We start from the raw sequence: 16845 nt of genomic DNA on the forward strand, positions 1-16845 counted from the left end.
AGTAATATGAATCAATATACAGTAGAAACAAAAATTATGAAATTAAAGTTTGGGATGTACTGCTCTATGACATCCTTCAACAATAATAAAATATTTTAATTTGAAAAAAAAAAAAAAAAAAAAAAAAAAAAAAAAAAAAAAAAAAAATTATAATAACAGATGATTCCCAAAATAATAACAAATTATACACTGATCAGTATTTGGTGTTAGAGGTGTTAGTTGATCAAAGATAAAATTCAGCAATAGGTGGATAAGAATATGATACTCCACCAGGGATAGCATAGATTTGTGAAGGTCAAGTCAAGCCTGAATTTACTCACTTTTAATAATAAAATGGAAGTTGAGGCAGATAAAGAGAATAGTTGAACAAACCATAACCCTCTGTGGTTGAAATTGTCCAATATATTATTTCTGGTGGGAAACAAAATAAGAAAACACTGAGTATAGTAAATTTAATTTAATCCTTTATCCAAGTGTAAGCAAACAAAATTTGTGCCTGAGGTGTCTTCAGGAATGAGACAACTCGAGGTAAAGGTGGACTAAGCTCTCATCACTTGTCTTAGTATCTCCCATAATGCAAAGCACATCTCCTTGCAGACATGTATAATGCTATGCATTGAGGAAAGGGCCACTATCCAGATTGGTTTTGGCCTTTATTGAGGTCTTGTCAGTGGGAGCCAGACCCAGAGGTAGTGATACTAAGGCGGAAGTAATGGAGAAGTCATATTTACCTATACCAGTTGCCAAAAGGTGTCTCACCTTATTATTAAATTACTCTGGATTTAGAGAAAGATGTTGGAAGTTTTTTTTTTCCTTTAGACTATAATAAATTTAGTTTAATCCTTTATCCAAGTGTAAGCAAACAAAGTTTGTGCCTGAAGTATCTTCAGGACTGAGGCAACTCGTGGTAAAGGTGGACTAACCTCTCATCACTTGTTTTAGTATCTCCCATATTATATCGAAACCGGTCTGGGTAGTGGCCCTTCCCTTAATGCATAGCATTATAAATGTTCGCAAGGAGATGTGCTTTGCATTATGGGAGATAATAAGACAAGTGATGAGATAATAAGACAAGTGATGAGATCTTAGTCCACCTTTACCACAAGTTGCCTCAGTCCTGAAGATACTTCAGGTGCAAACTTTGTTTGCTTACACTTGGATAAAGGATTAAACTAAATTTATCATAGTCTAAAGGGGAAAAAAAACTTCCAACACTGAGTATAAATTGTTTCTTCAACAAGTTTCCTATGCTCTAAGGCAGTGTTTCCTAAAGTGTGGTATATGTGCCCCAAGGGTTATGAGAAAGATCTTTGAGGGGTCCATGGCATTTTTTTTCTTATTATTACTTTCTTTTCAAGTTGTATATTTCTATGGCTGTATTGTCAGAGATAAGTGCAGATTTCTATAATTAATTTTTCAATAACTAAAAAAATACAAAGGAAGCTTTTAAAAAAAGTCTTGGCATGCATGAGCTGATCTCCATTAAGGTACATTCCAGCCAAGTGGTTCGAAATGTTTGCATTAAGAGTGTAAATTCAAACAGTTTGGATCATGCAGTCAAAACTTGACTTGAAGCCCCATCGATGGCTAAAAATAACAAATATAGAACCATATTTCACCAAACTAATTTCTTCCTAGTAGAAACAATTTCATTCTCATTAATCTTTTTTTTATTATTAAAAACTTAAATTTCATAATTTTTGCTTCTACTGTATATTGATTCATATAACTAAGAATGTTCTTATTAATTTTTAAAAAATGTTAAAAAATAAATGCTTTTATAATTATTCATTTTTCAATAAACTATTATTATAATGTCTCCCAAAATGCCTTTGTCTGAGAGGAATACACTGGTGTTATTAAAATTTTTAAAGGGATACACTGCTCTATATCATACTTCAACAATAATAAAATATTTTAGTTTGAAAAAAATTATATTAACAGATGATTTCTAAAACATAAACTGTCATATATAGAAATGTTAATTCTTTCATCTAGTTTCTTTACCTTACATAAAAAACGTTATAGATAAAATTGCTAATGTGTTAAAGAAGTTACAGTGCATCTGAACAATGAGTCACATGTCTGAAATCTCAGCATGATGTTTACAATCAGTTTAATGAGAATTCTATAGATCAGAGGTTCCCAACCTTTTTTTTTTTTTAAACTTGTGTACCCCTTTCAAACCCATTTCTATAAATTACCCCTTGTTTTTAAAATAGCTGTGTATACTGACATTTATTGTTCCATAATTAAGTAAAGTAACAAAATGCAAAACGTTTTTTCCACCATTACTGATTATTTTTCGTGTACCCCTGAACGGCCCAGCACGTATCCCCCCCAGGGGTACACATACCACCGGTTGGGAAATGATGTTATAGATGGTAATTTATGCTTTAAGAAGAAATCTGTTTATATAAGTTGGTCCCCCCCAAATTGAAATATCTTATTCCTTATGAAGTATATGCCACATGCCACAGAGCATAGGATACTTGTTGAATAAACTACTGTTCTTCATTGTGGCTCATACTGAAAATTAAATGAAGGGAATAGTTACAGCATCATACTGCTGCATTTTGAAAAGAAAAAAAAAAATTGTTTAATGGGTAACACATGGCAATTCTGTTACATAAACTGGAATAAATGTGGTTGCATACAAAGAATAGTATTCCAAAGAGCAAAATCCAGGTGATTAGTGATGCGATGCCAGACTGTGCTTGGCCTGCTGCGATTTAATTTGTACATTAATGATATAAGAAATGATCTGAATGGAAATATTCAGTTGTTTGCTGATGATGCAAATTGGATAGCTTAATAAAGTGAGATAGAGCTTACAGAATAACTTAATTAGGCTGACAGTATTTAGGCACAAGATAAATAATGTGTGCCAGTTTAATATTAAGTACTTCAGGAAATTGCTAAAGCTAGGGACAGAGAATGATGGAGGATAGGAAGATGAAGTTCAGAGAACAGATTGCAAAAGTGGCCATAGCAGCTCACAGGATTACTTGGTTATATGCATACTGTAATAGTCACCTGAGTTTTTGGGGGAGAAAGTGGTGGAGAGAATCCAGAGATAAGTGACTAAGATGGTGAGTGGTTTATGGTATGCTCCCTACTAAGAGAGATTGAAGGTTTGTGGGTTGCAGAAGTTGGCTGAGAGGCAGAAAAATAGTAAAGTTACAAAAAGGGTTTCATAGAATTGATGCAAAGGAACTCTTCTGTACTTGGATAGAAATGGAAAAACAACAAGTTATCCCTGGAAATCGATTAAGAATGTGTTTAGTGAAGGCATCAAAACCAGATTTTTTGCTAGGAGAGTGGTGAAATCGGTTGCCAGAGTGTCGTGAGTATTTGTCAATGAATGCATTCAAGGAGAGTTATAATAGGCATTGTGTGGATGGTGTGCGCCATCCATGATTATTCTTTTGACTCTATAGAGAATCCTTACCATAATTTGAAATAACATAGAGAATAACTTAAATTCATAACTTAAAACAAGAAAACAAACTTACTGAAGTTCTTTGTCTGTAATTCTGTCTCCAAGATTACCAACATACAGAGTTGTAATAGACCTATCCTCAGGAGGATCCAGTTTAGGCATTGCTGCAGCTCTGCGTAGCAATTTATCTGCTACTGGATCACTAATGCCATAATAGCGATCCTTAATATTCTGATCAGCAAGAGGATCGTCCGGATCTGTAGGCTTTTCATGTCTATAATAATAGAAAAAGAAATTAAGTTGCTTGTTTCTATTGGAGTGTTTCAAAGTATAACATAATACACAAGCAACCAAGAAGAAATAAAATACATAAAAAAGTGATTTGACTATACAGTCATCCCTTAACTTATGTCCAGGTTCCGTTCCATCCGGCAAGATGTAAATCGAGTCAGACATAAGTTGATACATTAAATTAACAGAGTTATAAGGGTTAGAGACTTAACTGTAATAAGTATACTGTCATTTTAATTTTTAAATCTGTATAAATATTTATGTATATGTATAAATAAATAATTATAAAACTGTACTGTGTGCTACTGCCACTATAAAACAGGAGAATAATCACCCAGATCTTCCTCATCCATATTAAATATTTGCCGTGACAAATAATTTTCCTCCGTAATAATTTTACCCAAATTTTCCACAAACTCCTTGGCAGCGTTCTCAGCACTTGCAGATTCCCATACATTTTCAATGCAGCGCAAAATGCTGCTTGAATCTCATGAATCGACCGGAAGAAGTGTTGAATTCGTAGTAATAATCAGATTCTGCTTTCTCCTTCAACATGCTGAAGAGACTTAGTGCCTTAGCGGTTATGGTCACAGTGCTAAGAGGTATGTGCTTTTGGTTCAAGTCCTCTATCCATGATGCAAGTAACTTTTCCATATAACCGATAGGACCTTGTCGTTGCTTCGTCCTTATCATCGATTTAATGAAAGCAGATCTTTTTACAGCCTCTACAATTTTATCCTTATTTTTCAAAATAGTCGTCACCGTAGAATGAGACCATCCGAAGTCATGTGCAATCACACAGACGGGCTTACCAGCTTCATGTTGCTTTATAACTTGCAACCTAATTTCAAGGTCAATTGCTCGCCTCTTTTTTCTGCGATTCTTCACTAGGTTTTTTTGATTGTGCATGTAGGGGCCATGTTGCACAAAAACATAATGAAATATTTAACGATAAATACACAAAATCAACAGAGGAGCTGCTGAAGACATGTGCCGACTGCCGAGGGAGGTTGATGCTGAAGGACCTGTTGCCACTGTGCATGCTTTACCTTACGCTCGCTTGTGTCTTGTTCGAAAATATAACCGAAAATGTTATTTATTCCCTTATGAGATCACGGACATATCTTCGTCAGGATGTAATTCAAGGGATGACTGCAATTGTTAATTTCTCAAGTTGTAAATCAGTAATCAAGCTATACTCATTTACAACTATGATGATTTCTTTAACCATAGTGGAAAACATTCATTTTTAATATAAAAATGTTACTGAAGCGAACTGTATGTTAATTACAAAAAATTACTTGAATTTTCCATTTACAGGAAGCCATCATTTACGGTCAGAAGCTTCACAAAAGACAGATTATCACATTAAGCACACATAATTTATTCTTCTGAATCTCTTCTGTTAGAAGAATTAAATAAAATAAAACTCACTAGCACTTAATGGATATAACAAAACCACGATGCAGAAAATAATCAATAATTATCATACTTCTGCTAGATTGCATTCTGATGTTAAAAGGATCTACATACTCTACCTTAAAGGGATTTCTAAACAAACAGCAAGGATTCTCTGAAAATATAATCCACACATCACTACTTTTAAACAAGCCCGAAGAAGTTATCTTCTTTCTTTCTATAATTGACTATTCCGGTTAACTTTTGCTACTTTGGACAGACTAGCCATTCTGCTGAGATTAGAATTCAAGAACAAAGATTATATAAGATTTCTAGAATCAAAAGGTTCAGGCCTTGCTTCTCATACCATTGACACAGAGTTCACAGGAATCACAAAACACTGCTGCACTACAATAGGTTTAAATCTAATTGTCTATTTCTTGAATCGTGTGAAGCCCTATGCCACTGCAACTGCCCTTATCTTAATTGAACAGACTGTATTCCTATCTATAAGTTTTCGGAAGTAACTGCAATTAATTTTATTTTAACTACATAACTATCTGTTTCCATCGAAATTAATAGTGTTTCCTCCTGCTCACACAGCTGCGACTGAGACACGTGAAAGTATGCACAGTTGTATGACTTGTTCTTGTGTTCATATTTCAAATGTTGTAGCCAATTTTTCTGCTTTCTCCATGAATGATGATGATCATGTTACATTGAGCAAAATATATAGGAGTATTTAATAAATTCCAGTTTCCTTTACATGTGTGAAACCATTATTTAAAAAATAGCATTATGTCAACCATGCATGCTCCCATAAAGCAACTGATAACTGGCCCCATGTTGGATGAGATGTGAATCTGTTCTGTACATTATCCTATTAAGTGCTTTAACTTTGGATGAGTCCATACCAGAAGAAAAAAATACAGACAATTAAAGCACCACTACCAAACTTTACAGATGGGAAGATGCACTCAGGCAAAGGCATTCATTCCCAAGTTTTCCACACTCTCATTCATCCATCCAATTGGAAAAAAGGTGTAGCATGAGTCATCACTCCTATTCATATAGTCTGCCTTGTTGAATAGTAGTTGATGTTTACGTCATATGTTCAAGCTATCTTCCATGATGCTACCTCCTCATTGGAATGCCAAGATTTCTATACCACCTTTCCAAGCATAACTTCTGATCTCTGGCATTAGCTTTCATTTCCACATTTCTTTCAACTGATAATGTTGTCTGCAGTTTGAATTAAGCAGGCTTTTACCAGCATGAAGAGATAGGCCTCTGATAAGGCACTCTATCATAGCATTTCTTCAGAAATCTGAGTTCTTTTCCATGTGCCAATGAGTGTATGTAGTTGATTTCGAGAAAACATCTATTTTGATCTACTTGCCTTATAAGCACCCCCATTGTGACTACATGAATATACAAGTTTCCCTCTAAAGCAGAAACACCCCCAATATTTATATCAACACAGTGTATAATTAGCAATTATTTTTCATATATATTTATTAATTATTCAGTGTCAGACCCCTAAAACCTACCTATATGGACACTCTTCTCCACGTTTACATTCACCTTTAACCCAAAAACTGCATATGTGTGGTCTATTACGCTTGTAGTAAGGAGTCGTGCGTGCCAGCTTCATTAATAAATCACTGGGTGCTTGTGATTTACCTAAAGCTCCATATGGATGATTACTGTCAGAATTCTGAACCTAAAAATGGTAAACAAGTATAATATATCTTTTTAACTTCTAATCTTAAAAAGAAAATCAATCAACAGTTAATCATGTATTCTTGAGATCAACCTAATTAAATTATGCTATTTAGATGAATGTGCTACAATGCTTTGTGCAACAAAGCTATATCTTCAATTTTGTTGACAATGAAAAATTTATCTAGATATCTGGAAGCTGGGAAAAGTATGTCTGATGACTTACTTTGTCCTTGCTAAAAACAGTAGAATTTAACAGTAATCACTCTTATTGTCAGGAGTAGTAATGTGCTTATGATGTCCCTTCTAAAGGATTGTATCTCCATTTTTGAGGTCTTTCTGGGTGTGCTTCCAGATGATTAACATCAACATATCTCCACAGACATGTGGTTATAGCATTGTTGGTGTTGGAGCTTCTTCAAATTTTGCCATATATAAATTTGTGATGGGAGGTGATAGAGGTCAGCCAATCACTAAATCACATTTTTGTAAAATCTTCCTTTCCAGGTGAAGAAGGAAAACATGGAAGGCAGTGATTGACAAGTTATGCGATGGCAGATGGAAATAGGTCTACAAGGATATCTACTGATTCTTCAACTGAAATGTTTGTAAATAATGAAATCACATCTAAACCAGCCAATATATCTAATGGGGTAACTTCTATCTATAAATTTCTCTACAAAATGAGATGAGTTCTTCAAGAAGGAATCTGAACGTACAATGTGAGTCTTGAGAAGTTTAGATTAGTGTTTGAAAAGAACATATGTTGGAGATCTGCTATATAGTATGGGTGGGATGGAGTGGGACATCAGTTTATGTATTTTTGGCACTTTCAGGTGTCTTGATTATAGTTGTTTTTTGGTGAATTCAGCTGTATTAGAGGTCGCGTGATTGGTTTCTGCCAAATGTTTATCGATGTTTACCAAATTATGGAGGAGTCAAAAAAAAAAAAAAAAAGAAGCAATTTTAGTGAGAAACTATGGGCTTTTCAGTGCTTCATTATATCAACTTTTGAATTGTGTTGTTGGGTAATGGTGTAACCAAAGTTTTTGCTAAAAATTGAAGATTCCACTTCATAAGTTTATAGTTTGAAAAATTTATTACAGCTTTATTTATAAGAAGAATTTTTTCCCCCCAACATTGTATAAATGTTTAAATTTCTTGCATGGCTTGTATTTGCAACCTTTATCTACCTCTGAAATGTTTTTGAAAAGCACATAGCTTATGGTGTTCCATATATTACCAAAAAAACATTATGTGGATTATATGCTTTATGTTCCAATGAGAGCAGTTCCAATCTGGTGGTTTGTATCCACCTGTAGTACAAAACTTGTAAAACTTAAAGAATCTCATAGCATAGACTATCCTAAAACTTGTTTGGCAGAGATATATTAATTTAATAATGCATTTATCATCTGGGAGCACACCCAGAAAGACTTCAAAGATCTTGTACAGTTTCTGAACAATCACCATCCACAAATCATGTTCATATTGGAAATGGAAAGACAGTACATTACCATTCTTAGACATGCATAGAAAACTATGGCAAACTAACCCACTACTTGCATGCAAGGTCTTCACCATCCCCCAACAAAAAATTAGGTAACAATACAACGTTAAAAAAAAAAAAGAGCCTTAAATATAATTAAGGATAATGAAATAAAAAGAAAAGAAGAACTTCAACTATTTCACCAGTTCCTCCAAAATAGCTACTCAGAGTTATTAAAAAAATTATTATATTCTGACAACCTGTTCCAGAAAGAATACATAATACTCTTTACTGATTTCAAAGAAGAAAAAAGAGCACATAGTGCTCTTTTTTTTTTACTGATATGCTACATGTACATAACCATTTCTACAATTTATGGAAAACAGAGGAAAAAAGAATGGTCAAGAAAAGTGTGTGTGTGAACGAATGAACGAACTAGCATCTATTAATTGGATTGTCCTCTTCTGGCTAGCAGCATCAAGCATTCTTGGGAGGGATTTCTGGTGCACTAACCCCATGTGAGAAAAGTATTCTAAGGTTATGTGCATATATAGGTTTCATATATTGTTAAAAGGCAGGATGTTTAAGTCAGTCCCCAAAAAGAAATGTGATGTTGACTAAAGATATGAAAATTATCAAAAGTATGGAAAAGAGAAGCAAGATTCTTATTTCTCCTAAGAAGCTTTTTTAGGAGAAATAAGAATATAAGAATATATGAGCATATGAAATATAAAAATATAAGAAGACAGGAGTGTGTTCTGGTGGCAGTGAAGTTTAATGGCACCCTGGAGAATGGTAAGGAGATCACTTTTTAAGACTGATTATGGCAGATTGTTAAGCTGGAATTCAAGTACTGCAAGCAATATCAAATATAGAAAAAGAAAACTGAGTATTGTCAGCAAAACTATGGAGAGTCTCATTGAGAGGCAAAATCAGAGAAATCCCCAGCACTGAGAGAAAATATCTATTATGACATTTAGTGAATGACCAGAGGAAACTAGAGAATAATAAAGGGCAGAAGGTATATAATAAGAGAGTAGCTTTTTAAAGAGACCTCCACCAGACCCATTCAGTCTGGTCAAGAGATAAACCACATAAGCATCTCCAAACCTTTCTATGTCTTATGTCTAAAGGTGAGTAGGGTTTGCTAAGCAACAAAAGGTAGAATCCATACTGGTGATCTCCAGTAAATTAGTGGGACCCAGGTAGTGAACATGGCTGTTGACAAACTATCTCCATAGTTTTTAAAAAATGGAGGTAGTTCGTTTGAATGGTACATTTAAATAAGTATTCAATGTTTTTCTGTTCCTTATGCTTTTTTTTCTTTATATCAAGCCCATGCTTATGTCTCAAAAATTTGTTCTACTACTCTTCGGGAATCTACCATGGATCACAATCACAAAATAAGTCTCAATATCCAATTCTTTATTTTGTAATTTGCCCACATCACTAAAAACTGACTCATTCAAGAAGTTTATCTTCATGTTGAACATATTTCCATCTTTTCCTCATCTCTAGTGCCTGAATAAAATTTTATTTCTGGTTTCTGATGTTTGTTATTTGGAATTACTGAAGTAGCTAAGGCTATGAGACTGGTATGTTATATACTGTTAAACTGCATGCGTCTTCAGGTCAGTTTTCTGTTGTACAGGATGAAAAAAAACAACCAAGTTTTTATTTCTAGTGAATACTCTCAAGAGGATGTACCAGATATTATGTCAGTCTAATGCAATTAAAATTTTCTGATCAATACTTTCTTCCAAATTAATCTATTACTTTAGAGATCACAACAAATTAATGCAGCCAGCTTGTTACTTCTCTGCTGTATCTTCCAAGGATGAGGATTCATGCCTGTAGATCTAAGTATTCATGGGACTGGTTTGCCTGTTTTGAGGGGCAAAAAATCTGAGTTCTGGGAGAATATCCTCTCCTTCTGAGCTTTGGAGGCTCGTCATAATGCACACACCTAGCCTACCCTTGTTCCTTCAACTAAATGACACACCACAGGAAGGTGAGAACAAGAGCTGAACACAGCATCAGAAGCCAATTGACTTTCTGCATTCTTAATAGTCTCCTCTCAGTTATCTAGATTTGACCCTTAACCACGTCTCCATCAATATGGATAAAATATACCACTCTTCTACACTTCGTATCCATCATATATTTCAATATAATATCAATGGTATTACAATTTTAATATGCACTTCGCATCAATGGTAACCTGGACGTATATATATATATACATCTTGGCCGGTTGGGTGGTTAAGTGATACCAGTTTTATCCTATCCTATTCCCTCAGTCATATGGCTGGTGGGGATAACTATATGCTACCATACTAGGGAGATGATCATGAGTAAGGTGGTTTCCCGTTGCCTCGCTTGCCATAGTATATTTTATGACTGTAGCCGTATGTTCACGGGAAAGAAATTATATACTTCGTTTAATCCATGATTAAATACTTGATTAAACCAAGTACAGTGGTGCCTCATAGTTCATATTTAATTCATTCCAGAAACCCATTAGAACTATGAATCTTTCATAGTCCGAATCAAGATTTTACATAAAAAATAATGGAAAGTGAAATAATCCATTCCCATATCCAAAAAATTTCAATAATTTTTTTTTATATTTATTTTAGGTTATTCAATGTTAATAACTTAGAAAATATTAAACAAAATAATCTTATATTTATTTTATTAATTTTAATTATTAAAACATAAAAATAGCAGTGAAGAATATTTTTTTAATATAAAAATCACAAAGATGAAAATAATGCTCCCGTTGTTAAGGGTCTTCTTTCTGCTTCTTAGCTGGAGTTGAGAATGCTGATTCATGTTCTTTTTTTCTACAGAGAAGAATCTATGTAATGTTGTTTGGCGCCGACGATTTTCTTTGATATTTTTAAAATAACCCATTACGTTGTCATCGAATAAGTTGATATTCCTGGTCACTACTGTCTTATTAGGATGCCATTTTTCCACAATAGCTTATGTTCTAACTCAAACAGAGAACAATGCTTGAAGGTCGGCATTGGAAATGCATCCTTTGGCATCATTCTCTTCCATAAAAATTTCTTTTTCCACTTCTTTTTGTTGTTGATCGTGAAGATGTTGAAGTTCTTCTGTGCCCAGTTCGGTTTTATGATCATCACTCACCTCTAATTCCATAGCTTTACCCAAAGACACAATTTCATTTACAACAGACTCTTCTTGAGAGCTTACTACTACACTGACCGAAATACAATCTGGCCAGAGTTTTTTCCAAGCAGAAATCATTGTTTTAATAGAAACTTCTTTCCATGCCTTATTGACGATCCGTAAGCAATGAAGAATGTTGTAATGCTCTTTTTTAAAATTCTTTAAGAGTCAGTTCTGTGGCATTGGTCATTTCAAAGCGCTTTTGAAACATAGCCCTAATATAAAGTTTTTTGAAATTTGAAATCACTTGCTGGTCCATGGGTTGTATGATAGAAGTGGTATTGGGTGGCAAAATCTTTATCTTGATGAAATTGAATTCACCAAATAAATCCTCCTCTAAATTTGAGGGTATGAGCAGGAGCATTGTCCATCACTAGAAGAGCGTTTAATGGTAGATTTTTTTCAGTAAGACAAGCTTTTACAGTGGGAGCAAATTCTTGATTAAATCCACTCAGTGAAAAACTCTCTGGTAACCCACGCTTTCGTGTTGGCTTTCCACATAACAACAAATTTGCTCTTTATGACATTGTTCTTTTTAAAAACTCATGGATTTTCAGAATGGTAAACGAGCAAAGGCTTTATCTTACAGTCTCCTCTAGCATTATCACAAAGCAGCAAAGTAATTCTATCTTTCATAGGTTTATATCCTGATGCGGTATTTTCTTCTTTTTGTGATATAGGTGCTTTTGGGCATTTTTCCCCCAAAAAAAGATCTGTTTCATCGCAATTAAAAACCTGTTGAGATACAAATCCCTCACTATCCATGTACTCCTTAAAGGTTTTTACAAATTAGTCTGCTTCTTCTACATTGGCACTCGCAGCCTCTCCATGCATGACAACACTATGTGTCCCAGTTCATTTTTTGAATTTATCGAACTGGCTTCTACTTCCGTTAAACTCCCCATTTTCAGTACTGGTCTCAGATGTGCATTTCTTAAGTTCACTATGCAGATGTTTGGCTTTATCACAAATAATTCTCTCAGTAATAACGTCACCAAGTAATCACTTCTCATTAATCCACACTAAAAGGAGTTTTTCCATTTCTTCAATAACATGCGATCTCCAAGAGGTCATTGTTGTCACACCTTTAGCCACATTTGCTGCTTTTATTGCTTCTTTATTCTTAAGAATGCTACTTATCGTTGACTGACATTTTAAACATCGTCGCCAGATCCGTCAAACGTGTATCTCTTTTGTGTTTCATGATAATTTCTTTTTTCATCTCAATTGTCGATACAACTTTTCTTTTGGGTTTTGTTCTTTCTACATTCTTGGATGCCATGGGCAATAAAAAAAAATGCCAAAAATTTTAACTGTTTAAAATTCTCTACTGTTTTAAAATTCTCTACAAAAACATATCATGCAATGACTAGGCTGTGTAAAGTAAGGGACAACACACAGTGGACTGAGACAGACACACACTGCACAGGCACAGGGAAGTGAGTGAGGAAAATTAGTGGGGAAGAAGCATGCCCAATGGTGTGTCGAAACTGTCTAATGCTATATGACTCTGAGTTCCTGGATTATAGTTCGAATTGCGAATCAAATTTCTTGCGTTCTCAAGCGTTTGCACTCTGGAATGTTTGACGTTAGAAGCATTCGAACTACGAGGCACCAATGTATATAATTTCTTGGTATCTTTAATTTATAATTTGCCCTTCTTAATGATTATAAAATTAATCATACTGTCACGCAAACCTTTAAAATACCAAAGTCGATACAAGATGGAATAAAATTTGTTTCTCAAACTGGGAATGATGTGAAAAATAGCTCAATGAAGGGGATAGAGCTATTTGAGTAAAAGATCATCACTAGCAGGTCATAACTGCCTGTCCTAATACTTTACCATTTGCCAATGAAGTGCAAATATTATTGCACAGTCAGTTTATTTATAATGAGACAGCTCGAGCCAATAGCCATGCATGTCTGTCAACTGCATGTATTTTCCAGCCACTTTATCACCTCTGCAGGAATAACAATTCAAGTTTTTGGGAGGGAATTCTATCTGCATGTGAAACTAGTTAACTCATCTTCAATACTGAAGGTCATCAATGAAGTTCATGTGTCAGAAAGGGATTTGAACACAGGTCTTTCCAACAAAAATTATGCAATATACAATTGTTATTCATGTCAAAGTTTCTGGAAGTTTTTCCCAGATACTTCAACATGAATAACAGCAGACAGCTACCAAAATTTAAACAGAGAATATACAGTTGTATACCATGAAAACTTGTTAGGCATATAATGTTGCACAAGTTAATCATGTGCAAAATCATTTCCAAAAAGGGAAAGTAAGATAGTTTTAAAAGAAATAGAATTTATTTAAATATATTAGACCATCCCATCCTCCAATTTTATAACCACTCTGCTTTACAATTCATAAAGATTTTCTGTTATCATTGTTTAAAATTTGCAAGGGCAATTAAGGCCTCTGATGGTGTGCACTTTTAACAACCGAGAAGGATATCCTCCAAAGATGGAGGGAATACTTTGAGAGCCTTCTTAACCTGGGTGTCCCAGCAGTTGTGGACATCCAAGAGGTGCAGATCGGGACAATGACTAGTCTCACAACAGAAGAGGTGCATTTAGCAATAAAATCGCTAAAATCAGGCAAGGCTGCTGGCAATGATGAAATTTGGCCCGAAATGCTAAAAGCCTTAAATCGAGACAGTGTTCTCTGGCTAACTCAAGTGTGTCAGGCTGCTTGGATATCTGGGCGAGCAGCAAAGCAATGGCAGACAGGCATAATAATACCAGTCTTTAAGAAGGGAGACCAGAAGGATTGCAGTACCTATCGTGGCATCTCTCTGCTCAGCCTGCCTGGGAAAGTGTATGCTAAGTGCTTGGAAAGACGGTGCAGGAGCATAGTTGAGTCAAAGTTCCAGGAAGAACAATGTGGCATTCGTCCTGGTAGAAGCACAACTTACCAAATCTTCACTTTAAGGCAAGTCTTAGAGAAATCTTGGGAATATGCCAAGAATGTCTACACATGTTTTATGGACTTGGAGAAGGCATATGACTGGGTTCCTCAGGATAAGCTTTGGCAAGTAGTACAGGAGTATGGAGTGGATGGTCAACTATTAGCTGCCATCAAGTCCCTGTATGAATGCCCAGAGTTTTGTGTCAAGTAAACAGCACAAAGTCTGAACCTTTCACAGTCTCCGTTGGCCTCCGCCAAGGGTGTGTTCTGTCACCCCTCCTTTTCATAATATTTATGGACTGGATTGATAGGTGCAGCCGAGGCAATGAGTGTGTCAGAATTGGAAAATGTAGCATTGGACGTCTGCTTTTTGCAGATGACCTAGTTCTGCTTAGCTCTTCCACAGATGACCTCCAGCAGACCCTGGATAGGTTTGTAGCTGTTTGTGCAGATGCCGGAATGAAGATCAGTGTGGCCAAAACTGAAACATTTGTGGTCTCAAGACAACCATCCCAGTGCACTCTAAATGTAAGTGGAGTCCCAATGAGGCAGGTGGAGAAGTTTAAATACTTTGGATCCATATTCACGAATGATGGAAAATGGGACGTAGAGCTAGATACTCGAATTGGCTTAGCAAGCTCAATATTGCGGCAGCTTGGCTGTCTTCAATACAGTCTATGTCCCCATCCTCACCTATGGTCATGAGAGTTGGGTAATGACCGAAAGAATGCAGACATGAATCCAAGCAGCTGAAATGAGGTTCCTTCGAGGTGTTGCGGGGCTGACAAAACTCTACAGAGTCAGAAGCTCTGCAATTCGGGAAACCCTCAATACTCAACCGCTGCTTCTCCGTGTTGAGAGATCACAGTTACGTTGGTACGGGCACCTGGTCAGAATGCCACAAGAGAGGCTCCCTCAGCAGGCCCTCTTTGCCAAGCCAGAGGGTGGGAGGCCACGTGGAAGGCCAAGGACTAGCTGGATAGATTACATCCAAAACCTTGGATGGACACGTTTGGGAATCCCACCAGAACACCTGAGTTTGGTGGCAGAGGATCATGACCATCGGAAGTTCCTCTTGCAGCTGTTGCCCTCACAACCCAATTAGGAAGAGTGGGCCTTGAAGATGTATGTATGTATGTATTGTTTAAAATGCTGGGTCACAGAAATGAGATGTACATAATTCAATGACAGGTTGCTGCCTGACAGACCAAAGCATGCAACTGTGAACTTTTTGTTTAATTGTTACCATACCCAGATCACTTCACAAGTGCAGAGGGAATTAGTCAGCCTGTAGTTGGAGTTTGTCTTGTTCTTCATTTATTATCAATTAAATTTAACATTATTTATAATATATTGCAACATATTGAAATAGTTATATGCCCCCAAAAATGTCTGGAAAGAGCAAAAGTGAATCTGAGAATACAAAATCTATAAAGAGGTAAAAAACAATAACATTAGAAGAGAAACAAAATTATAAGCCTTTCCTTCATAATTCCGGAATGACAACCGATGAAACTTACTCCAAGTTTCAGATATCTCATTCCATAACAAGTACCTCATATTAAAAGTTTAATACAGTGAAACAACAACAGAAAAAGATTAAAAATAGTATTTAATTCTTCTAACATTTCATTTCAGTTACAGAGTCATCATTAAAATGTACAAAATAACACACAAACACAAGCAGCACAAAACTAAGTAAAACACATGGACAGAAAACTAGAGTCCTAACTAGATGGGTTCACCCTTTATGGACATCTGCTGGTGGCCTAGGATATAAACTGGAATCTTGAAGCATTAGCATTTCCCATATTTTGGAAAGTTTTATGCAACCAGATTTATTCAAATTAGGCTGATTTTTAAGAGCAGCAGTAGATTAAAAAAAACAAACAAACAAAAAAAAAAAAAAAAAAAAAAAAAAAAACAGTCTTTCTCTTCTAAATTTACTGTGATGAAGCACATGGTCTTTTTCCAATTGATTTTGTGAGCTGTATCCAAAGAACTTTCTGAGAAGATCATGGACTGGGAGAATAAGCTTCTCTTCAGAAATATTGTAGCAGTGGTATCGCCATCCCCTATGGCCAAGGCACATCAGAAAAAATATCCAAAATCTTAAAGAAATAAAATCTTTGCATCACTTTCAAGTCCCATTTAAAACTAGCTACCCTTATCCATTCCACTACAGATAAACTCCCTCTTCTCTCAGTGTCAGGTGTATAGAGTTCCTTGTTCCTGCAAGTTGGTCTACTATGGACAGACAGAAAGATCAGCTACCATCTGCATGGAAGTAAATAAAAAACACACCTGCATTCATGACTAAGGTAAATATGACCTTGCAGACAATGCTTTGGATATAGCTCACAGAATCAATTGTAAAAAGACCAT

General features: G+C 35.4%; 1 protein-coding gene across 1 annotated transcript in view; it reads right to left on the reverse strand.

Moving 5' to 3' along the window:
* Window positions 1–16845, reverse strand: part of LOC150096299 (pre-mRNA-splicing factor RBM22) — a 115474-nt gene that overhangs the window by 15689 nt on the left and 82940 nt on the right. The window contains exons 5-6 of the mRNA XM_090408935.1: window positions 6682–6854; window positions 3516–3716 (exon numbers count right to left, since the gene is read on the reverse strand). Of these exons, the coding sequence (XP_090265061.1) occupies window positions 3516–3716; window positions 6682–6854 (374 nt within the window). The remainder of the gene's footprint in view (window positions 1–3515; window positions 3717–6681; window positions 6855–16845) is intronic.

Source organism: Typopeltis vanoorti, chromosome 19, assembly GCF_054136105.1.
Source record: "Typopeltis vanoorti isolate ZY-2024b chromosome 19, IOZ_Tvanoo_1.0, whole genome shotgun sequence".
Lineage (NCBI taxonomy): Eukaryota > Metazoa > Arthropoda > Arachnida > Uropygi > Thelyphonidae > Typopeltis > Typopeltis vanoorti.